The sequence below is a fragment of the Palaemon carinicauda genome, chromosome 3 (genome assembly GCF_036898095.1).
Source record: "Palaemon carinicauda isolate YSFRI2023 chromosome 3, ASM3689809v2, whole genome shotgun sequence".
In the NCBI taxonomy this organism is placed as follows: Eukaryota; Metazoa; Arthropoda; class Malacostraca; order Decapoda; family Palaemonidae; genus Palaemon; species Palaemon carinicauda.
Window position 1 is genome coordinate 156,924,458 of NC_090727.1, and position 25,000 is coordinate 156,949,457.

Below are 25,000 nucleotides of genomic sequence, written 5' to 3' on the forward strand. Positions count from 1 at the left end.
CCTTGATCGTAGGAGCTGAAAGGGATCTTACTTTCCTTAGATATAACAGGAAGTCAGCAATCTGGGTTACAGTGGTACTGGTTGAGGAAACTGCATTGGTCTTGTACCAGCTACGGAAGACTTCCCCTTGAGACTGATAGATTCCGAGAGTGGAGGTTCTCCTTGCTTTGGCAATCGCTCTGGCTGCCTCCTTCGAAAAGTCCCTAGCTCTTGAGAGTCTTTCGAAAGTCTGAAGGCAGTCAGACGAAGAGCGTGGAGGATTGGGTGTACCTTCTTTACGTGAGGTAGACGTAGAAGGTTCACTCCTAGAGGAAGAGTCCTGGGAATGTTGACCAGCCATTGCAGTACCTCTAAGAACCATTCTCTCGCGGGCCAGAGCGGAGCCAACCAACGTCAGCCGTGTCCCTTGCGAGAGGAGAACTTCTGAAGTACCCTGTTGACAATCTTGAACGGCGGGAATGCATACAGGTCGAGATGGAACCAATCCAGCAGAAAAGCATCCACGTGAACTGCTGCTGGGTCTGGAATCGGAGAACAATAAAACAGGAGTCTCTAGGTTATCGAGGTAGCGAACAGATCTATGGTTGGCTGACCCCACAGGGCCCAAAGTCTGCTGCAAACATTCTTGTGAAGGGTCCACTCTGTGGGGATGATCTGACCCTTGCGGCTGAGGTGATCTGCCATGACATTCATACCGCCCTGAATGAACCTCGTTACCAGCGTGAGCTTTCGATCTTTAGACCAGATGAGGAGGTCCCTTGCGATCTAGAACAACTTCCACGAAAGAGTCCCTCCCTGCTTGAAGATGTAAGCCAGGGCTGTGGTGTTGTCAGAGTCCACCTCCACCACTTTGTTAAGCTGGAGGGACTTGAAGTTTATCAAGGCCAGAATAACCGCCAACAACTCCTTGCAATTGATGTGAAGTGTCCTTTGCTCCTGATTCCATGTTCCCGAGCATTCTTATCCGTCCAAAGTCGCACCCCAGCCCGTGTCTGATGCGTCCGAGAGGAGACGGCGGTCGGGTTTCTGAACAGCCAAAGGTAGACTTCCTTGAGAAGAAAGCTGTTCTTACACCACGCGAGAGAAGACCTTCTCTCTTCGGAAACAGGAACTGAGACCGTCTCTAGCGTCATGTCCTTTATCCAGTGAGCAGCTAGATGATACTGAAGGGGGGGGGAGGTGGAGTCTCCCTAACACGATGAACAGGGCCAGCGATGAAAGTGTCCCTGTTAGACTCATCCACTACCTGACTGAGCATCGGTTCCTTCTCAGCATGCTCTGGATGCATTCTAGGGCTTGGAAGATCCTTGGGGCCGACGGAAAAGCCCGAAAAGCTCGACTCTGAAGATCCATACCCAGGGAGACAATGGTCTGGGATGGGACGAGCTGAGACTCCTCAAAATTGACCAGGAGGCCCAGTTCCTTGGTCAGATCCATAGTCCATTTGAGAATCTCCAGACAGCGACGACTTGTGGGAGCTCTTAAAAGCCAGTCGTCTGACGGAGCCGGACACAAGATCATGGTACTGCTGCACAGTCTGTGAACTGTCAACCATGGGGAAGCGAGGAAGTACAGTGACAACCCGAAGCTGTCTAGACTGTCTGGGTCGTACAGACAACTCCTTATCGGGTTGCTAAGGTTGCCGTACTGCGTCACAACAAGTCACTCCTGCTGGTTGTTGAACGTCTTCCCAGTGACACACTGACTCCGTAAACAAAAAATCCTCTAACAAGGACTAAGTTTGGACTGCATGTCTTGCAACACAGCTCAAGGACTATGGGAGCAGGTGTGGTAACAGACGGGATTAGCGACTGAAGTGGGACCATTACCTTCCCTGGAAGCATGTTATGCTTAAATAAAAGTCCATAGGAGGCTACGCAGCTAAAGGCTCCTCTCCAAATGACAGAGTCCTCAAGGGAATATCAGAAGGAGGGAGAAAAGCACTTTCTCATCTACGGGGACCATCTCCGAGAAAAGCTAAGTTCTCTCAGTGAGGGTTACACTGTGCAAACGCAGCAGACTAGAAGGCAACGTTAAGAAACTGCTTGACAGTCTAGTGAGTTGGCAACAACCAAAGATGTGTGACTGAGAAGCATGCGGTAAGGTATGCAGAGCCTGTTGTATGCAGAGCATGCTGTAAGCAGAGCATGCTGTATGCAGAGCATGCTGTATGTAGAACATGCTGTAAGGTAAGCAGAGAGTGTTGCATGGCGTGTAACATTTCTCAGAAATTCCATGACCAGTGCTAGAGTGAGTAATATCGCATTACCGTCCATTGAAAGTGCACGTGCCGAGGTAATTGATTTAGACTGTTTTGTTGATGAATTTGATAGCCGGCATGATAATTGTAGAATTAAGCTACACTAAATGTACTATAATCTACTTCACCTCCGGAAAGGGAAACTCGCCCTGTTGGCAACACTGCATTACTACATGCATGCTTGCAAGGGGTTTAATATCAACATAATATTACCTTACATTCATAACTCATGATTTTTGCCATATTTTGCGATTTGTTAAAAATATATTGCAAGGAATACAAATATATTTTTAAATAAGTAATACAAATAACCTCCATTATCATAATGTTTGAAAATGGAGGTAAGGTATGCTGAACAGCAGAGTCAGAACGAGCTGGAACAACAATAGTTGTGGTTTCCTCTTCAAGACTCTGTTGAGGGAACACCTGAGGCTCAGTCTGCAAAGGCTGATCAAAAGAAGTAGCAGAAGGTAGGCGCATGGGTGGAGGAGGCTGACTCCTGGCATGAGTGGCTGAACTCAAGGGTTGCGCTTGCTGAGTGGTTGGCGGATGCGCAGTAGCAAGTTCCTGAGGAACGAGTTGAGGTTCCTGCGGTGTGAGCTGAGAGCGATGAGGTAGTGGCTGCGCAGAACGCAGTAAATGTCTCGCAAGTTGAGGCTCCTGAGGCGCAAGGCTAAGGTGTTGAGGTGCTTGCCTTGAGGAGGGTTGAGCTCGCTGCAGCGAGAGCTGAGGAGACTGACTCATGGATGGGAGAGGTTGTTGTACCTCAAGCGAGTGTTGCCTCACTGGTGGAACAGCAAGTGGAAGCGGAGGAAGAGAGGTATAAGCCTCCTGTTCCCATTGCTGAGGTTGCCTTAAGGAAGGCGGAGGGAGCTGCACACCACTGGGATCAGTAAACTCATAACGTGGCTCAACATCGTACGCCTGGCAGGCGGTACTGCGGTCAGGCGGAGCGAGCGCAGGCGGAGCGAGCGCAGGCGGAGCGAGCGCAGGCGGAGGGAGCGCAGGCGGAGCGAGCGCAGGCGGAGCGAGCGCAGGCGGAGCGAGCGCAGGCGGAGCGAGCGCAGGCGGAGCGAGCGCAGGCGGAGGCGCAACCTTCTCAGCCCGACACTCACGCATCAAGACCGAAAGTTGTGACTGCATGGACTGCAGTAGAGTCAACTTGGGGTCGGCAGACACTAAGGTCTGCTGAGGTAAAGCCTTAACAGCAGAGATCTGTTGCGGCAGAACCTTACTCCTCTTAGGCGGAGTGCATTCAACTGATGACTGCGGCGAGTCAGAGCTAACCCAATGACTGCATCCGGGTTGTTGAACTCTAACTTCGTACGTCTGGCATAGGTCTGGACTTTACGTTTAAGAGGTCTTGAGACCTGAGACCAGCGTTTTCTCCCCTAAATTTCTTCTGCAGACGAGCAAAATAAGGGCTCAATCGTCTGCGGGTGGGAGTGACGGTCTCTGTAAGACACGCCCGCAACCACCGAGGATACTTCTGTGCGCCGATCAAGGCCTGCCGAACCCTTTTGCCCTTCGACATTGCTTCTCCCCTGGGCTTGGGAGCTTGCAAGAGGTCCCGGACTGGGAGGACGACTGGCACGCACAGAAGTACCCTCACGCACAACACTGACACACTTTGCGCTAATCACTTATCACTTTGATTTTCTGTTTGCACTTATTTCACTGAACTCGAAACTTTAAGTGGTTTGTACCTGAAACACGCAATTCTATCCTTTCTCAAAAGTTAGTAATTGCGAAAACAGAATTACAATGTAACAGAAAAATCTAATGAAAGATAAATAATTCAGTGGCTGGAAAGAGACTAAATACTAGATCACTCTAGAAACGTTTACCTTCTTCCCCTAAAGAGACTAGGGAGAAGAGCAAAAACGATAACAACGTTACTCGCTTGAATGAAACGTTTATCCTCCTCTTTCTCCCTCCGTCTCTATCTCTCTCTCTCTCTCTCTCTCTTGACTTAGAACCTGAGAGAAGAGCCCAATCATATATATCGTTAAAACATATTATTGTTAAAGGAAAAAACTGAAATATTTCCCAAAATGAAAAGTTCCTTTATTAGAATTAAAACCATTAAGTTAAGAAAGAATGAACAAAACGCTAGACACGGTTACTCTTACTGCAACGTGACACCGTGAAAATTCTTTCTCTATCGTAACGATAGAGCGCAAGTTGAACGTTCTGAACGTCAACAACTGCAGAGACAAAACAAAACGTTAGTTCAACTTTGAAAACAGTACGAGACTATCAAAGAAATTCTTTCAAAGACATTAAAATAGCATAATATGTTAACAGGTAAAACCGAAATGACGGGCTCAATGTTAATTAACTTCGGTACCAAGAAAAGACCGCCTACTATTAGGAAAGGTCGAATATAAACAAATATAAAAATTAATTTTAATAAGTTTATAATAAAAGTAAGTTAATCGAAGAGGCCTATAAAAGGCGGAGAGATATAAAATAAATCTATAACAAAACTAAGAAAGAGAGTCTATACTCTCTTAGACACCAACACTTCCGTCTAAGGGAAGGGTCGGCCATTTAAAGGTGAAAGAGAGTTCATACTCTCTTCGTCACCATAAAAATTAAATTAATTCCAAACGCTAGCTAAGCTAACATAGAAGTTTCCAGTATAGCGAATAGCTGCAAATTTAGAGAAATACTTCACCAAACCGTGAACAATACTCCAAAATCATAAGCGTATCCAAGAACGTCTAGCCGGAAGCACGACAGAGGAAAAAGTGAGGTGGCGACAACAACAAGTACTGTAGTACCTGGCCACAGGTGGCGCTTGTGAGTACACCCCCTTCTAGTATAGTGATAGCTGGCGTATCCCTCCCGTAGAATTCTGTCGGGCAACGGAGTTGACAGCTACATGATTATCGGGTAAGTTTAATATTGAAAAATATATATATATATATATATATATATATATATATATATATATATATATATATATATATATATATGTATATATATATATATATATATATATATATATATATATATTTCTTTTCTCCACAAATTTAAGCTTTTATAAACCCATTAAACACTTTTAGTGCTGACAACACCTTACGCATACTTAAATATAAAAATAAATCTGAACAATTATAAAGCTACATGTATTGCTTGGCCAGGCTACTCAGTTGACCAAATTATATGGCTATTTACTGCTATATTTAAAATAAAGAGGATCTTGACAACAAATGATGTTTCACTTAACTGTCTCCAATAATTATATTTGCAATACAGTCAGCCCTTGATATCTGCATGTTCTACCTTCACAAATTTGGTCAATTGCGACACAGAGAACCGTATAACCTATTAAACAATAAAAACACATATTCGCAGTTTCGTGTAAGGGCCCCATGATTTCAAACTGGCCGTGCTCCTCTGCACCCTGACTGCATCTCCCACTTTAGTCCTCAATGTGCAGAATCACTATGTGATGTAAAAAAAGTTATGTAAAATAATCTGTATATATTGAGTGTGTTTATAGTGATTTTAGTATAAAAGTTGATACGCACATAACGGTACCCAATGCGCCAAACAGTTGACGGCTCAGGAGTTGCATCATGCTTCAAACTTGCTGCATAGAACTTTGTACCTAAATGGTTAGTGGTGTTATACTAATACTTTTTATTGTGTTAGTGTATTCTAGTGATGGTGTTATATTAACTATTGTACAGTACAGTATTCAAAATATTGTACCATACTTTACAGCAGTAACGTACAGTAGATATAGCCTATGGTTTAGGCGAGTTGGAACCGTGCAAGTCTTTTTGCAAAAAGCAGTGATCAAATAACAGTGTTAGCTTAGCTAATTAAGTTGTATTGCAGTGATAGTACTGTACATATATTACAGTAACATACACTACAGTATCCGCAAGTGTTGTTAGATAGGAACAAAAGTGTTTTGTTGTTACAGTATTTACGTATAAGTGTGGCAATGACTTGTGTTATGTGTAGTCTTACCACATACCGTGCGTATGTACAGACAGTGCACTTGTGTACAGTTACTGGACTGTGTTCACATAGTAATGCAATACTTACACTGTGATAAAAACCACATAAAAACAATATTGTATAAAGTAATGCAATACAGTGGGTTACCTACTGTGTTAGTCGAATGCACGTAGGAAATGGGTAGCAAGTTGGTAGGTTAGGAGATGACCTGCACTTCGGCTACAATAATTCGTGGATTCTCAGTTTTTGCACCTACCTCTGTTACCTAACCCTTATGGATAAGGAGTGCCGAATTTAATTACATATTGTTTAGGTTTATAAGCTCTTCAATAATAGTTATAATCTTCCCGAATCAGCTGATTAAGGTCAGCGAACGTAAGTCTGTTCCATTGTTTATGTTTATGGGCTCTTCAATTTACACTTATTGGCTTCCCAAATCAGCTGATTAAGGCAAACAATCTAATATTTTTTTCTTGCTAAAAGAGACAATTATTACTTTAACTATTATTTTTATTTTACCATATAAAAGTATTAAGTTTTTATCCGAAATACTTTTCTCAATAAACTCACTGTCAATTTTATTAGCATATCAAAGTTTACAGGTATGTGACCCTTATTGCCAATGCACGATAATTTTACAGTCTTTACCTTTACGATGCTTGGTTACAAAGGTTAACAAGACCTCCTTCTGTCCCTCAGAATAACTTAGGGCATTGGATATGTCATGTATTTTGCCCACTCTTTGCCGAGACTAGGTTGAGAAGGAAGACAGTCTTGAAGACACTCAAATTTCTTTCTGCCATTCTCCTTAAGGGTTTGAGCAACAAACGCTTTGGAAGGCTGAGAACTCTCGTAACATCCCAAACTGGAGGTTTGAGTTTTATGTGGGGCCAAGACTGCTTAAAACTCCAACGAAGACAAAAGGTCCATATCACTCGGTCTCAAGCCATGGCTTAAGCCTGAGTGAAAGCCATTGACGCCAGAGATGAGACTGAGATGAGCTTCTCCCGGCAAAGGTAGATGAGGAAATCGGCAATCAATTGCAGAGAGACTCTAACCGGAGAAGTTTCCCATCTTCAAAATCAAAAGATGTTCCAATTTCATTGGTAGACAGCTTTACAGGATCTATGCAGATATCCAAACATCTGTGCAGTGACTAGCAAAAAGCCTTTCATTCAGGAAATGCTAGACAATCTCCACTTTTTCCTCCCCTCCCAACAGTGTATGTGCTCATTCTTGACAGAAAAGAACATACAGTAGGTACTGTAACCGATTTATGAACACCTGTACCGTACCACGAACCAATACATATTCTTGAGAAGGTACGTTCCCGGTACGTACAATATACGGGTATTGCACTTCGCAAAACATTCTGGAGAATATAGACTCACTGTATCAAGCTTCTAGCCTTAATAGAAACTGAATGTGCACTCTCTGATGATGATGAGGGCAAGAGTACACAATGTTGTAGAAAAGCATGAGGTGTGCTCTTATAGAACAGCACTCTATGGCGAACGTGTGAAGGCGTGCGAGCAAATGAAGGCACACTCCAGTGGGAGCCAAGTCAAGCAAAGGCATATGTGCAGGTGAAAGATCATTGAAGGGGATGATCTTCTATCCTTCCTCTAGTAAGAGAACACAAGAACACTGGAGAGCAACTCATGGGAGTGTATTTGAGCAAATGAGGGCAGAGCACGAGCAAACATAACTAAGAGTAAGTGCCTATCAGCTTGCTAGTGGGCACGTGAACAGAAGAGGGCAAGGGCACGCTCCTGTACAAGTATGTGTGAGCACTGGAGCTTTTGTGGGCACTCACAACAGCATACTAGAATAACACAGTCTTGCAGGAGAGCACATGCACATGGTAGCACTCTTGTGTGCGAACAGATAAACACACTCCCATATGAGCACATGCGCACATAGGAGAGCACGTGCATAAGTAACACTGCCTCTCCCAAGGGGAGAAAAATGGTAGGAGTCACGCTAATGCAACCCCCATCGATCGGTCTTTAGGACTTCTCCGTCCTGACTGACAGTGTGTGAGAAGATGAACAATCACTCTCAGGTGTCCTCTACGTCATCTCATTGTCTCTCATGGTCGTCTTATTTTTTGTTTATGGGAAGGAAGTCACAGAGACACCTGGTGCAGTACTGTCTCTTCAACAGTGAGAGAAACGGTAAGTGTCATGTATTGTAAAGTATTTGCACCTCTTATCGATCGGTCTTCTAGGGCTTTGGCCATAAAGGGGAAAAGAATGGCAGAGCCTTTCCATCTTAACCGGCAGTGAGTGAAGAGACTAAATTGTATGGCTTCCAAGCCAATGGCAACAACACCTCATGGAGAGATCCTAGGAACTCTATGAAGAGAAAACACCACTAGGAGATACACATCAAGCACTCAACTTGGCAGCAGCAGATACTTCTTCCCACCAGCAAGAGAATAAACCGTAACAGGATGAAGAAAGTGTATATCTGCAGGTTACATAGACAACTGTCAGTCAGCTACAGTTACAGGGAAATTTGCAAAACCTTTCTTCTTCGTTAATCCACCAGTTTCACCCATTCATGTAGCTGTGTTGAAAAATTATTTAATCATCAAAAATTATTGTTATTTTCTATCTTTATTCCCTTGTTAGTTAAGCTACAAAACGTCAACAAAATTAAGTTGATAATGTACATGACATTGTTGCTCATCGTAAAAGAGTTTGGGGGTTGCATATACAGTACTGTAATTGGTTGAGACAGCTGTAGACTTTTTTTACTTGTCAGAGCAATTCTCTTTTTTGGAAAAATTTAGTTTACTTTTGTCTACAATATGATATGAAGCTAGGTTGGTTGGTTCAGAATGCCCGGTTTTTACATACAGGCAGGGGCTTTAGGCGCAAGGCCCCTAACATGAAGCTAGTTTTATGATTTACAAAATATTATCTTGTGTTACTTTGCCAGGAGTGAAGCCAGTTGGGAAGCAAACACAGGATTGAGAGATGGATACGGCAGTCTAAGGGGAGTTTGATGGTACGTAAGTAGGTAAGAATTCAGCTCCTATGTGAGGTTAGGTGGTGTTCCCCAAATTATTTGCATCAGTACAGCTCAAAGTACCTATATATACTCCCGGAATTCTTCTTATTTTCTTCATTAAGAATATCGTGCTATAGTAAATATTTACCCATGATAATAACTAACTGTATGTGTACCAACCAACTACAAAGGCTCTACTATAACCATATATACTTACCTACCAGAGGATCTACTCTTCCATGCGACACCCATTAAGACCGTCGTATCCTTAGCTTAAACTAAGACTAAGTATCAACCCTGTGTTTACTGTACTTCCTAATCAGCTTAACTCTTGACGAGGTGACGCTAAATCATATTTAGTAAATAGTAAACTCTTCAAAATATCGTATTACTGTACAGTACTGTACAAACAAAGATGAACAATAATTGGAGCCTTTGTAATCCGGTGGGACAGGCCTTCGACCACCAAAAAAACTTAAAAAAAAAAAGTTGGAAAACAAGAAAAACACTAATTTTTGTGCATAGCCTTTTGAACAATATCAAATGGTTAGAATTTAATTCATTCTGTTAATGAATGAAACACATTCTTATTTCCTGGAATTGTTTAATACAGTGTCAGCCGAGAGCCGTGCTTTTCGTTATTGGGACAGACGCATTATGCACACCATCAGCACTTGCCTTATGAATGTAGCATGCACTTCCCATTAACTCCATGATACACACATCTGATCTAATCTAATCTATAATTATTTCATTCCATTTTAATCTCCATAAAGAATAGGGGATTCCATATACTGTATTTATCTACCCATTTTTACAGCAGTCCAAGGCATGTCACGCATTTATTTTTCAAGGAACAGGCTCTGCCCTAAAGGCCTCGTTTCCTATGAACGTGCATATAATGTTGATTTACTTTACATGCATGGCTAAGCCCCCAAACCCCGTTTACTGATTCACTTTGAAAACAAGAACAGCATAAAATCAATGAGCACAAGTCCAAATTACATACAATTCACTGTACTGTATCTGCAATCAAACAATGAGTACTATCCTTTTTCTTTATTCAAGTCGCCAAATCCCAATTCTTCGGGATCTAGCAACTTTAACTTCTTTCAAGGATGATTGGGAAAAAGGACACTTGGTCAGTCTCTAGGGCATTGTCCTGCTTGGTAGAGCAATGTCACTATCCCTTGCCTCTGCTATTCATGACCGGCCTTTTAAACCTTTAAGTGAGAATATGTACGAACTTGAATCTTGTGCCACAAGGTGATAGACGAATGAAGCGCAATATAACGGTAATTTTCATACATAACTTTGGTAAAAATGTAAATAGTTGGATCTGCAAAAATGGTAGACTCAACCGCATCATAATCTAAGATGTCCGAGGCTCTAACTTTCGGGAATTTCGTAAATCATGCAGGAGCTACCTGTGACTGGTTGTACGGACCAGGATGAACTTGGAAAATATTGTCATGGTAACACTAAAACATGATAATTCATAACTTGTAATGCCATCAATTACCATTGATTTTATGATGCCAGATAATCAGCAATTGTTTATTCTTCATTAGTAAATTGCAAAAAAATAACTCCATATCATGGTACAGTATATGAGACCAAAATAAACAAACAACACCTTTCCCACTTATGAAATTTATCTGACAGGTAATAAGAAAGTTTACACCTGTCCCAACAAACTACATTAACCATCAACAATTTACACATAAAAGTAAATTGATCCAACAAGTAATATAATTTACGCCTGTCCCAACCCACTACCAACACCCCAATACGGCTCCTATGGTAGGTTAGGTTATGTAAGGAACTTTAGGTTAGGCGGTGGTCTAATGTTTGTTTCCCTTTTAAAATGTGATTTTCTTGTCATAACTTTTGGAAATTAAAACCATCTAAAATTTTAAGAATAAGAGCTTCCCCAAAAATTTATTTGCATCAGATCAGTTCAAAATACGTACATCTAATTTCGGGAAGTACGCACGATGACAGCCATGCCCCATAACTCCCCTATTTAAACCCTATCGGTAAGAATGCAGCAGTCTAAGGGGGACGGCCCCCACTGTTAGGTACGTAGGTGTCACCCCGCCGTCAAGTAAGCAGGTGTTGCCCCACTATTAGACAAGTAGGTAAGGACCAGACTAGTAGGTTAGGTTGAGTTGGGAAGTTTAGGTTAGATTTTGTTTTATCAACATGTTCTTGTCCGTCGTTATATAAACGCACTTTATTTTACCTTTGAGGCATATTGTACTATAGTAAATATTTACCAATATTTTAATAACTGGCCTAGTGTGTCCAAAACAACTAAAGACCTCCGTAACGTGGAAGATCATTGTGGTGTTGGGCGGGGGGGGGGCGGTTTCCTGTCACCATTATAGATAATTTTTAGATTTTAACAGTTGAATTATTCACATTACTCATATTAAATGGTTGTGGTGCACATAATAATATTCTACTGTTCAACTCACCGAGTGGCCAAGTGGATCAGCGGCTTGCAGCGTATTTGACATAAGTCCGTGCTTTCCTGTCGTTTTGGTAATTCACGTAAAACTAATATATTACACAAGAATACATGCTTCAATTAACTTTAATATTATATTAGGAACACTTTCATAAAATAACTTTGTCCTATTACAGCTCTGAAGCTCTGATACACTCGAATAGCGTCATCAAAACTTCGAGTTTTGAAGTCTGCGTCCAAAGTTTAATACTATTAGTAGTAATAGTATAGACAATACCTATAACGGCTCCCTTGCCTGCCTAGTTTCCTTATAATTGTACTCTGCTTTTTAGTTTAACTAAGGTTACATTGTTTCCTTACAAATGCACTTCGCGTTTTAGTTTTGATACAGGTTACAATGTTTCCTTACAAATGTACTTTTTCGTTTTAGTTTTGATACAGGTTATATTGTTTCCTTACAAATGTACTTTGCGTTTTAGTTTTGATACAGATTACATTGTTTCCTTTTAACTGTACTTTGCGTTTTAGTTTTGCTACAGGTGACATCGTTCCTCATAATTGTAGGCCTATCTTGCTCTGCAGTTTTATTACAGGGTACATTGTTAAGAAAACATCATACATTGGTTTCCAAGAGCCAGTACTGTATATCATTGGACTCATTTGTAACTATACACACTCCCAAAAATATTTTCAAAGTTTAACTATACACAATACATCTTCACAGACCATGTAGAGGAGTTTTTAAGTAATGTAGCCTTAACAGGCACCTTTTTATAAAGGCTCCTTTAAACCTTGATAATTTCAAGACAGAATAACTTTAATAATTTATGGAAAAAGTAAGAAGCTATAATTACTCAACTGTATATTTATAACTACACAAAAACATTCATGTTTGGCACAATCACAAAAAAAAAATTAAATGCAAAACAATGGACGAATGCATACACAAACTAGTCTGATCAAAGTTCAGATATTGCATGAGCGACTAGGCCTTACAATGGAATGCTATATATAAACCAAACATATGTTTAACCACATTGATAACAATATAAGTAAAATAACTAGAATAGAACATTTCCTTCTTAGGATATTTTAACAAAGCACATACATTCAACTATTTCTTTTTTTAGAAAATGGTAACGAGTCACAAATTACTGTGACAATACCAGTTGGAAATTCAACCTGGCCATATTTTAAAGAACCAAAAACTTCATGGACAACATTGGCTTTCTTCTATACTTCAGACTGGACTCACCTTTTAAAAAAGCATATTGTATTTTTTATCAAATGATAATGTTTAAAGGACATTTTATTTACATTACAAACAATTAAATAATCAGTGAACCAACTTTATACCATGATGCAAACCAAAGAACTATTGGATACACCAAACTTCTTGTCAATTTGACTTTCATCAGCACTTCGAATTTCATAAGCTATAAAATGGCCCCACAACTACTATCGAAGTAAATTATATATATATATATATATATATATATATATATATATATATATATATATATATATATATATATATATATATATATAGTACATGTATATATATATATATATATATATATATATATATATATATATATATACATACATATATATATATATATATATATATATATATATATATATATATATATAGTACATATACATATAGTACATATATATATATATATATATATATATATATATATATATATATATATATATATATATATATATATATAGTATTTTATGTGTGTGTGTGTTTGTGCGTGCATAATGTGAGTGCGATAGATAATCAAGAGGAGAATACCACTCTATCGTCATTCGCGACAAATTCTAAGAAAATCTTCCCAAGCTCTAAATTACAGGAAATTTATTTCTGACAAAATGGAATAATTTTCGTAAACCACTTCTTTATCTAAAAGTATAATTATATTTTAAAATACCCTGACAATATCAAATAAAGAGTAAAAATAATTTCCTATACATGTTGGCCTATCATGATTCCATGAAAATAGGTTTCCCAATATAATTAAATACACTGAATTCACAGTGTTCTGGTAAAACTAACAAAATTATCAGTTATGGCGACATAAAAAATATAACTACAGTAATAACAAATTACAGCAACTTAATATCAACGTTATCTATAGCACCATTATGAACTTAGCTGCATAATTCTGTATTTATGTATCATTGAAGGTGTTTTATTACATAAACAAACTGAGAACTATAAGATATAGTTTATAATTTCCTAACTTTACTGGAAACAATTCATTGAATGATTTTAACAAGCAAAAATGTTTCCTCTACAAAACCTCCACTTCACTTCAAACGTTACATCTTTGCTAATCACATTTCATATCTTTTTACTCTTTTTAATCCTTCCTAAAGGCAGCTAGTACGAGCGATTACCCCTTCTGGCACAAGGCGAACTTAATCTAAAAACAACAAATATTTTCTTACGATTTATCCAAGTAAATGGCTATCAAGAATAAAAAGCGCCTGAATGGAATAAAATTAGTAAAATGAAAACTAAATTTTAAAAGGAACCTAATTTTTCTCAATTACTCAAAACAAAAGTAACTAATACAATAATACCGTGACATACGAGTGAACTTACGTACGAGTTTTCCGAGATACGAGTCATCACTCAGTCTATATTTTGAAAAATATAAGTTACTCCCCTTACTCGAAACAAAATTAACTAATACCTTGACCTACGAGTGAACTTACGTACGAGTTTTCCGAGATACGAGTCATCACTCAGTCTATATTTTGAAAAATATAAGTTACTCCCCTTACTCGAAACAAAATTAACTAATACCTTGACCTACGAGTGAACTTACGTACGAGTTTTCCGAGATACGAGTCGGCAATCTGTCGATATTTTGAAAAATATAAGTTACTCCCCTCACTCAAAACCAAATTAACTAATACCTTGACCTACGAGTGAACTTACATATGAGTTTTCCGAGATACGAGTCAGCATTCAGTCGATATTTGAAAAATGTAAGTTACTCCCCTCACTCGAAACAATTAACTAATACCTTGACCTATGAGTGAACTTACGTACGAGTTTTCCGAGATACGAGTCGGCAATCTGTCGATATTTTGAAAAATATAAGTTACTCCCCTCACTCAAAACCAAATTAACTAATACCTTGACCTACGAGTGAACTTACATATGAGTTTTCCGAGATACGAGTCAGCATTCAGTCGATATTTGAAAAATGTAAGTTACTCCCCTCACTCGAAACAATTAACTAATACCTTGACCTATGAGTGAACTTACGTACGAGTTTTCCGAGATACGAGTCGGCAATCTGTCGATATTTTGAAAAATATAAGTTACTCCCCTCACTCAAAACCAAATTAACTAATACCTTGACCTACGAGTGAACTTACATATGAGTTTTCCGAGATACGAGTCAGCATTCAGTCGATATTTGAAAAATGTAAGTTACTCCCCTCACTCGAAACAATTAACTAATACCTTGACCTATGAGTGAACTTACGTACGAGTTTTCCGAGATACGAGTCGGCAATCTGTCGATATTTTGAAAAATATAAGTTACTCCCCTCACTCAAAACCAAATTAACTAAAACCTTGACCTACGAGTGAACTTACATATGAGTTTTCCGAGATACGAGTCAGCATTCAGTCGATATTTGAAAAATGTAAGTTACTCCCCTCACTCGAAACAATTAACTAATACCTTGACCTACGAGTGAACTTACGTACGAGTTTTCCGAGACAAGAGTCGACACTCAGTCGATATTTTGAAAAATATAAGTTATTTCCCTCACTCAAAACAATTAACTAAAACCTTGACCTACGAGTGAACTAACGTAAGAGCAATTTTTTGTATTCTATATTACCAGCAATAAATGACTAAATAATTCTCAACAACATGGCAATGCCACTCTCATTTCTGCTTATGAGAGCTACGCAGCATCCTATTCAATATCCGAATCAATGGACCCTTTTGATTCCGAGTAGTGAATGACTAAATACAAAATGAGCGCTCCTAAACCCATACTGATGACATGCGTGAAAAAGATCTTCAGGTAGTGGAAGAAGCCGGGTCCATCTCCTTTGTCCTTCTGCGACGTCAGTAGTTTTAGATTCTTTTCTGTGTATGGGGGGAAGCGTGCCCTGTGAAAGAAAAAAATGTTAAGACATTTTCACTGTAAGCTATGAGTAGGTTGTGTTCAGATATGTGTTTGTTTAAAAAATGGTGCAAACCAAATGTCTTTCTCTAAAGAAAATTTCCAATAAAGTATTACACTTAGAATTCTAATGAGGTGTATACATTTAAAGAGATATTGTCAATGCAAAGATCTACATGTTGATAAGTCACTATCCTCGACCTACTTACAACCTTGACCTTTGGCCTAGGACTTTCAAAACTAAATCACTTCCATGTCTCAACATAACAGTTAATCCCTGAAAGTTTCACTACTCATTAATTAAAATTGTAGCCAGGAAGTTGTTCATAAACACAAACGGACAAACAAGCACAAAAACATAACCTCCTCCCAACTGCGTTTGCGGAGGTAACTAGAGGGGCACTCAGTAGAGCGCAGACCTCTGTTGTGGCAGCTTATTTCATGACCTTTTGCTTGATCGTGACCTTGACCTTCCAAAATTTAATCATTACCAGCTCTATGCATAGCAGGTAATCCCTGTAATTTTTATTACTCTACGATTAAAATTGTGTCCAGGAAGGTGTTTACAAACAAACACACAAACAGAGGGTAAAACATAACCTCCTTCCAACTTCAATGGCGGAGGTAATTAAAGTTTCATTACACTACAATTTAAATTGTGTCCAGGAAGCTGTTCACAAACAAACACACACACATACAGGGGTAAAACATAATCTCCTTCTCATTTCCTTAGCGGATTTAACAGTAAATGAACAATACGTGATATGAAACGTTAGATACTCTGAACGAACAAGGTAAAAACGACAGTGGAGGTCCTGTAGAGAGTGGGGTTCCCCTGCTGTATGGAACCGGAAAAGGAGCCATCAAAGAAGTAAGTAAAGAGGTGATAATAATTTATAGTGAAACAGTAAGGGAATATCTTACCTCATCGCCTTATCAATAAAGGAATTGTAACTTCTCGAGAGACACGCCTTCCTGTGGGTGAAGGTTTCAAAACTGAACTTGCCATGGTAAGAACCAATACCGCTGTTTCCAACACCCCCAAAGGGAAGTTCAGCACCTGGTGACGGGTTGAGAAGTTTTACAAAGGAAAACTATAAGTCAATTCTCTTTAGCGAGTCAGATTTGCACTAAGTCGCAGGGATGGTGCCCTTTTAGCTCCGAAAAGTTTCCTGATCGCTGATTGGTTGGACAAGAGAATTCTAACCAATCAGATAAAAGGAAACTTTTTTCCGGGCTAAAAGGACACCTTTGCGAGTCAGTGCAAATACGCCTCATTAAAAAAAACTTGAGTGTAGGAGGTTTAGCTATGAGAGATTATTAGTACGGTTATGGAGACAATACTTGAAGAGTTTCGTACAACTGTTTCTTGATATGTTTTTATCTAGCTACATAAATATATCAATTACTCATACAAGCATTATATATATATATATATATATATATATATATATATATATATATATATATATATATATATATATATAAATATATATATATATATATATATATATATATATATATATATATATGTATGTATGTATGTATATACATGTTTATGTACACACATAATATATATACAAATATATATATATATATATATATATATATATATATATATATATATATATATATATATATATATATATATATATATATATATATATATAATGTTTATGTACAAACACACAAATATATATATATATATATATATATATATATATATATATATATATATATATATATATATACACATAAATACACATACATATATCGAAGTAGAGTCATAAAAAAAAACTCATACACATACTGGCTACATGTAAAATTGTATCATTAAGCGTCACTCCACCGCAGGGCACTTGCTTCATAAAGATTTCCGTTTTTGTTTTATTATTGCTGAAGATGTACATGGCTAGTGGTTTCTCTCTGGAATTCAAAGAGAAGAAAATTCATATATTTTAGTATTGTACATACAGACTAGATGCTAAATTCATCTGTATACATATGAATTATATTGAATATAAGAATGGCCAAGGTGGTGTTATAATTTTAAATAACCCAGTATTCCTAAAGGTTGCAAAGTAACACTGTAACATTTGAAATTTAGTTTTTTAGTAATCTGCAAAAAAAAAAAATTAACATTATAAGTACAGATTGTTTAAATCATTATGCGTACAGAATGTTTAAACCATTATAAGTACAGAATGTTTAAACCATTATAAGTACAGAATGTTTAAACCATTATAAGTACAGAATGTTTAAACCATTATAAGTACAGAATGTTTAAACCATTATAAGTACAGAATGTTTAAACCATTATAAGTACAGAATGTTTAAACCATTAAAAGTGCAGAATGTTTAAACTACTATAAGTACAGGATGTTTAAACCATTATAAGTACAAAATGTTTAAACCATTAAAAGTGCAGAATGTTTAAACTACTATAAGTACAGGATGTTTAAACCATTATAAGTACAAAATGTTTAAACTATTATACGTACAGAATGTTTAAACTACTATAACTACAGAATGTTTCAGCCATTATAAGAATAGAATGTTTAAGCTATTATACGTACAGAATGTTTAAACTATTATACGTACGGAATATTTAAACCATTATAAGTACAGAATGTTTAAACCATTAAAAGTAAAGAATGTTTAAACCTTTATAAGTATAGAATGTTTAAACTATTATAAGCACATAATGTTTAAACCATTACAAGTACAGAATGTTTAAACAATTATAAGCACATAATGTTTAAACTATTAGACGTACAGAATGTTTAAACCATTATAAGTACAGAATGTTTAAACCATTAAAAGTAAAGAATGTTCAAACCATTAAAAGTAAAGAATGTTTAAACCATTATAAGTATAGAATGTTTAAACCCTTATAAGTACAGAATGTTTAAACTATTATAAGCACAGAATGTTGAAACCATTATAAGTACAGAATGTTTAAACTATTATAAGCACAGAATGTTCAAACCATTAAAAGTAAAGAATGTTGAAACCATTATAAGTACAGAATGTTTAAACTACTATAAGTACAATATGCTTAAACTCATGATCATGATTAATAAGAGCTCACCTTCCCAATATTTGCCATTTACTTAAAATTGCGATTACTTTCAAATTACTGCCGCATACTTAAACTTTGATGTACTTTATCCAAAATGTTAGAGATTCCTTCCCAAGGGTAGAAGAGGCTCTTTAGCTATGGTAAGCAGCTTTTCTAGGAGAAGGACACTCCGAAATCAAACCATTGTTCTCTAGTCTTGGATACTGCCATAACCTCTGTACCATGGTCTTCCACTGTCTTGGGTTAGAGCTCTCTTGCTTGAGGGTACAATCAGGCATGCTATTCTATATTATTTCTCTTCCTCTTGTTTTATTAAAGTTTTTATAGTTTATATAGGAAATATTTATCTTAATGTTGTTACTGTTCCTAAAATATATTATTTTATTGTCTCCTTTCCTCACTGGGCTATTTTCCCTGTTGGAGCCCCTGGTGTGTAAAGTTGGTCACAAACAAATAAATAAACTACCAATTAGACAGGAATGAACACACCCTTCGCAAACGCAATATTTATAGAGGGTAAAAAATACCTTCATATCAAATGTGGGCGTACTCCACTGATAACAGATTAACAATGGCTTTAATCTAGCAGGCCCATCAGAGTCAAAACTAGAAAAGAACTCTGAGTAGCAGATCTCCGCCCCGGCAGCTTATTTCTCGAAACTATCATGCCTTTCCCATATTCAATTAATCATTTCCAGCTCTTTACATAAGTTTAAAATCCCTGGAAGTTTCATTATTTTACTATTCAAATTGTGGCCGTATGGTTGATGTCCGGAATTTGACCTTCTGCTTGACCTTGACCTTTGACTCGACTTTGACCTTCAAACTTGACATGTATTAATTGGCGTGGATTTTCATGCACTCTAATATGAACCAAGTTCAAAGTTTCTGTGACAACAATGTCCAAACTTATGGCTGATTACATGAATTGGACATCTTGCTTGACCGTGACCTTGCCCTTTGACCTTGACCTTCCAATATCAAATAATTTCCAGTTTCCAGCTTTTTACATAACAGTTAATCTCTGCAAGTTTCATTACTCTACGATTAAAATTATGGTCAGGAAGCTATCCACAAACAAACACACAAACAGGGGGTTAAAACATAACCTCCTTCCAACTTCGTTGGCAGAGGTAACAATGCGTACCCCTTATTATTGTCAGCAATTTAGGGGTTGTTGTGACCTGACTGGTAACGTCTCTGCCTGATGTTTGCCCGACGGGGTTTCGAGTCCCACTCAGACTCGTTAGTGTCATTAGTGTCTGCAACCTTACCATCCTTGTGAGCTAAGGTTTGGGGGAGCCTATAGGTCTATCTGCTGAGTTATCAGCAGCCATTGCCTAGCCCTTCCTGGTCCTAGCTTGGGTGGAGAGGGGTCTCGGGCGCTGATCATATATGATCAGTCTCTAGGGTATTGTCCTGCTTGCTAGGGCAATGTCACTGTCCCTTGCCTCTACCATTCATGGGCGACCTTTAAACCTTTAAATTGCTTCCTGGTGGTATTCACAAACACACAAATAGGCGGTAAAAAACAACCTCTTTCAGACTTCGTTGGCTGAGCTAACAATACGTACCCCTTATTGATGTAGGCAATTGCTTCGACGTGGGAGTCAACGTTGACAATAGGCAGGATGGGGCCGAAGATTTCTTCTTTTAGTATCTTGCTATCTCTATCTACATTTACGAGGATCGTTGGTTCAACCCAGCGATCTTTCCTGTCCACTTTGCCTCCTACAACCGGTTCTCCGCATTTGATGTATTCTTCCAGACGGCTGCAAGAAGAAGTGGTACGATGTATAAATGTATTTATGTATTTCTAGTCTAATGTTTTCACTGGCAGTGGTGAATTCAACACAACGTCTGATGGAGCAATATCTTTTAAGATCACACAAACCTTACCTTCTTGGTATTCATTGTATTGATGTATAAATAATACATTTATCAAATATTTTAGATACATAAGCATACACATACGTGCATGCAAACACACACACAAATATATATACATACATATATATATATATATATATATATATATGTATATGTGTGTGTGTGTGTGTGTGTGTGTAATCAAAAGCTCAAGATAGAGATGACTGGCGAAATCTAACCAAGCCCTTAGTGTCAATAGGGGTAGTAGGAGATGATGATGATGATGATGTGTGTGTGTGTGTATTTATACATCTATCTATCTATATATATATATATATATATATATATATATATATATATATATATACATATATATAAACAAACAATAAATCAGTCAATCAATCAATCTCGAGAAACACTAAATTTACTTACTCGACATGTCGTTCAGCCACTATTCGACATAGATTCTCCGATTTCTGAGGATCCTCACCATACCATTCCTGGAGGATTTCCTTCGCTTTTTCCACGAACAGTTTTTCCGTGGCCTTCGTGCAAAGGATGTAATCTGGGGCTATACACGTCTGTCCGAGGTTGATTAACTTTCCCCATAATATCCTTCTGGCAACCATGTCCATGTTGACATCCTGGTCAATGTAGCAAGGGCTGTAATGTAAGGACTGGTCAATGTAGCAAGGGCTGTAATGTAAGGACTGCTCAATGCCAATGTAGCGAGGGCTGTAATGTAAGGCCCAGTCAATGTAGCAAGGGCTGTAATGTAAGGACTGGTCAATGTAGCAAGGGCTGTAATGTAAGGACTGGTCAATGTCAATGTAGCGAGGGCTGTAATGTAAGGCCCGGTCAATGTAGCAAGGGCTGTATTGTAAGGACTGGTCAATGTAGCAAGGGCTGTAATGTAAGGACTGGTCAATGTAAATGTAGCGAGGGCTGTAATGTAAGGCCCGGTCAATGTAGCAAGGGCTGTAATGTAAGGACTGGTCAATGTAGCAAGGGCTGTAATGTAAGGACTTTTCAATGTCAATGTAGCGAGGGCTGTAATGTAAGGACTGCTCAATGTCAATGTAGCGAGGGCTGTAATGTAAGGCCGGGTCAATGTAGCAAGGGCTGTAATGTAAGGACTGGTCAATGTAGCAAGGGCTGTAATGTAAGGACTGGTCAATGTAGCGAGGGCTGTAATGTAAGGCCCAGTCAATGTAACAAGGGCTGTAATGTAAGGACTGGTCAATGTAGCGAGGGCTGTAATGTAAGGCCCAGTCAATGTAGCAAGGGCTGTAATGTAAGGACTGGTCAATGTAGCGAGGGCTGTAATGTAAGCCCTGGTCAGTGAAGCGAGGGCTGTAATGTAAGGCCTGGTCAATGTAGCGAGGGCTGTAATGTAAGGCCTGGTCAATGTAGCGAGGGCTGTAATGTGAGGCATGGTCAGTGTAGCGAGGGCTGTAATGTAAGGCCTGGTCAGTGTAGCGAGGGCTGTAATGTAAGGCCTGGTCAGTATAGCAAGGGCTGTAATGTAAGGCCTGCTCAATGTAGCAAGGGCTGTAATGTAAGGCCTGGTCAGTGTAGTGAGGGCTGTAATGTAAGGCCTGGTCAGCAAGGGCTGTAATGTAAGGCCTGGTCAGTGTAGCGAGGGCTGTAATGTAAGGCCTGGTCAATGTAGTGAGGGCTGTAATGTAAGGCCTGGTCAATGTAGTGAGGGCTGTAATGTAAGGCCTGGTCAATGTAGCAAGGACTTTAATGTAAGGCCTGGTCAGTGTAGCGAGGGCTGTAATGTAAGGCCTGATCAATGAAGCAAGGGCTGTAATGTAAGGGCTGGTCAATGTTGCAAGGGCTGTAATGTAAGGCCTGGTTAATGTAGCAAGGGCTGTAATGTGAGGCCTGGTCAGTGTAGCGAAGGCTGTAATGTAAGGCCCGGTCAGTGTAGCGAGGGCTGTAATGTAAGGCCTGGTCAATGTAGCGAGGGCTGTAATGTAAGCCCTGGTCAGTGAAGCGAGGGCTGTAATGTAAGGCCTGGTCAATGTAGCGAGGGCTGTAATGTAAGGCCTGGTCTATGTAGCGAGGGCTGTAATGTAAGCCCTGGTCAGTGAAGCGAGGGCTGTAATGTAAGGCCTGGTCAATGTAGCGAGGGCTGTAATGTAAGGCCTGGTCAATGTAGCGAGGGCTGTAATGTAAGGCTCGGTCAATGTAGCGAGGGCTGTAATGTAAGGCCTGGTCAGTGTAGCGAGGGCTGTAATGTGCAAGGGCTGTAATGTAAGGCCTGGTTATTGTAGCGAGGGCTGTAATGTGCAAGGGCTGTAATGTAAAGGCTGGTCAATGTTGCAAGGGCTGTAATGTAAGGCCTGGTTAATGTAGCAAAGGCTGTAATGTAAGGCCTGGTCAGTGTAGCGAGGGCTGTAATGTAAGGCCCGGTCAGTGTAGCGAGGGCTGTAATGTAAGGCCCGGTCAGTGTAGTGAGGGCTGTAATGTAAGGCCTGGTCAATGAAGCAAGGGCTGTAATGTAAGGGCTGGTCAATGTAGCAAGGGCTGTAATGTAAGGCCTGGTCAGTGTAGCGAGGGCTGTAATGTAAGGCCCGGTCAGTGTAGCGAGGGCTGTAATGTAAGGCCCGGTCAGTGTAGCGAGGGCTGTAATGTAAGGCCTGGTCAATGAAGCAAGGGCTGTAATATAAGGGCTGGTCAATGTAGCAAGGGCTGTAATGTAAGGCGAAGCGTGTAGTATTAGATTTGGGATACGTGAAGATAATGGTTTGGGAAATAAATGAATAACAATAATTGATGATAAAATATGAAAATATAAATATAGTTGAAAAGAAAAGATTCACGACAACGATAGAATAAAGGAGAGAAATTGATTTATTTATCTTTGTTCATCTTATTTCTCTTCATCTTGTTTTTCATAAGTTTTTATAGTTTATATATGAAAGATTTATTTTAATGTTACTGTTCTTAAAATATTCTATTCTAATTGTTCATTACTTCCATCGTAGTTTATCTATTTCCTTATTTCCTTTCCTCACTAGGCTATTTTTGTCCTGTTGGAGCCCTTATAACATCCTGCTTTTCCAACTAGGGTTGTAGCTTAGCTAATAATAATAATAATAATAATAATAATTGGGGTTTTATTGTTGAGGTTTTCAAATTAAATTACCATGTGTAGGCCTATAGAAAATTATGATTCAATTATGCTGAATATAGGCAAATATATTCCGTATGAATTTCTTACTTCAGCAAAGAAATGGGTTTAGCAGCAATTTTCTGTCTTTCATAACGAAGGAATTACAAAATATCGATCTTTAACATCAACGTTAATTATTTGATATCGTCAAATACAATACAATTCATCTTATATGTTTTTCTTTTTTTATAAATTAATTTCAAAATACTGCTGCGTAATTCCATATAGACAGACATGTTCAACTTTGAAAATGTTAAAGTTATTATTACTAACGTAACTTGAAACTCGATCTAGCACCCGTTGAGATACTACCAATAGAGTGTTGTGGCGGCTTTTGACTGGCCAGACAGTACTACAGTGGATCCTTCTCTATGGTTACGGTTCACTTTCTCTTTGCCTACACATACACCGAATAGTCTGGCCTATTCTTTACACAATCTCCTTTGTCCCCATACACCTGACAACACAGAGATTACCAAACAATTCTTCTTCACCCAAGGGGTTAACTACTCCACTGTAATTGTTCAGTGGCCACTTTCGTCTTGATAAAGGTAGAAGAGACTCTTCAGATATGGTAAGCAGCTCTTCTAGGAGAAGGACACTCCAAAATCAAACCATTGTTCTCTAGTCTTCGGTAGTGTCATAGCCTCTGTACCATGGTCTTCCACTGTCTTGAGTTAGAGTTCTCTTGCTTGAGGGTACACTTGGGCACACTATTCTATTTAATTTCTGTTCCTCTTGTTTTGTTAAAGTTTATACAGTTTATATAGGTGATTTTTATTTTCATGTTACTCTTCTTAAAATATTTTATTTTTCCTTTTATCCTTTCCTCACTGGGCTATTTTCCCTGTTGGAGCCCCTGGGCTTATGACATCCTGCTTTTCCAACTAGGGTTGTAGCTTAGCATGTAATAATAATAATAATAATAATGTTCAACTTTGAAAATGTCATTGAAGTTATTATTAC

At 38.6% G+C, this 25,000-nt stretch overlaps 1 protein-coding gene and 1 long non-coding RNA gene across 4 annotated transcripts in view; both read right to left on the bottom strand.

Moving 5' to 3' along the window:
- Positions 1-11,967, bottom strand: part of LOC137637969 (uncharacterized) — a 1,042,445-nt gene extending 1,030,478 nt beyond the window's left edge. Inside the window, exon 1 of the long non-coding RNA XR_011043833.1 lies at positions 11,737-11,967. This is a non-coding gene — a long non-coding RNA (uncharacterized lncRNA). The remainder of the gene's footprint in view (positions 1-11,736) is intronic.
- Positions 11,968-13,476: 1,509 nt separating this feature from the next.
- Positions 13,477-25,000, bottom strand: part of LOC137638703 (aldehyde dehydrogenase, dimeric NADP-preferring-like) — a 28,790-nt gene continuing 17,266 nt past the window's right edge. The window contains exons 6-11 of one of the 3 annotated variants that reach the window (XR_011044171.1): positions 21,283-21,513; positions 20,556-20,753; positions 17,710-17,825; positions 16,824-16,959; positions 15,557-15,885; positions 13,477-14,553 (exon numbers count right to left, since the gene is read on the bottom strand). Coding sequence is in view for 1 of the 3 variants with exons in the window: in XM_068371023.1 (XP_068227124.1) it covers positions 15,687-15,885; positions 16,824-16,959; positions 17,710-17,825; positions 20,556-20,753; positions 21,283-21,513 (880 nt within the window). In the remaining 2 variants the exon portion in view is untranslated. Of the gene's footprint in view, positions 15,886-16,823; positions 16,960-17,709; positions 17,826-20,555; positions 20,754-21,282; positions 21,514-25,000 lie in introns of all 3 variants that reach the window. The other 2 variants (XR_011044170.1, XM_068371023.1) reach the window with 2 other exon arrangements.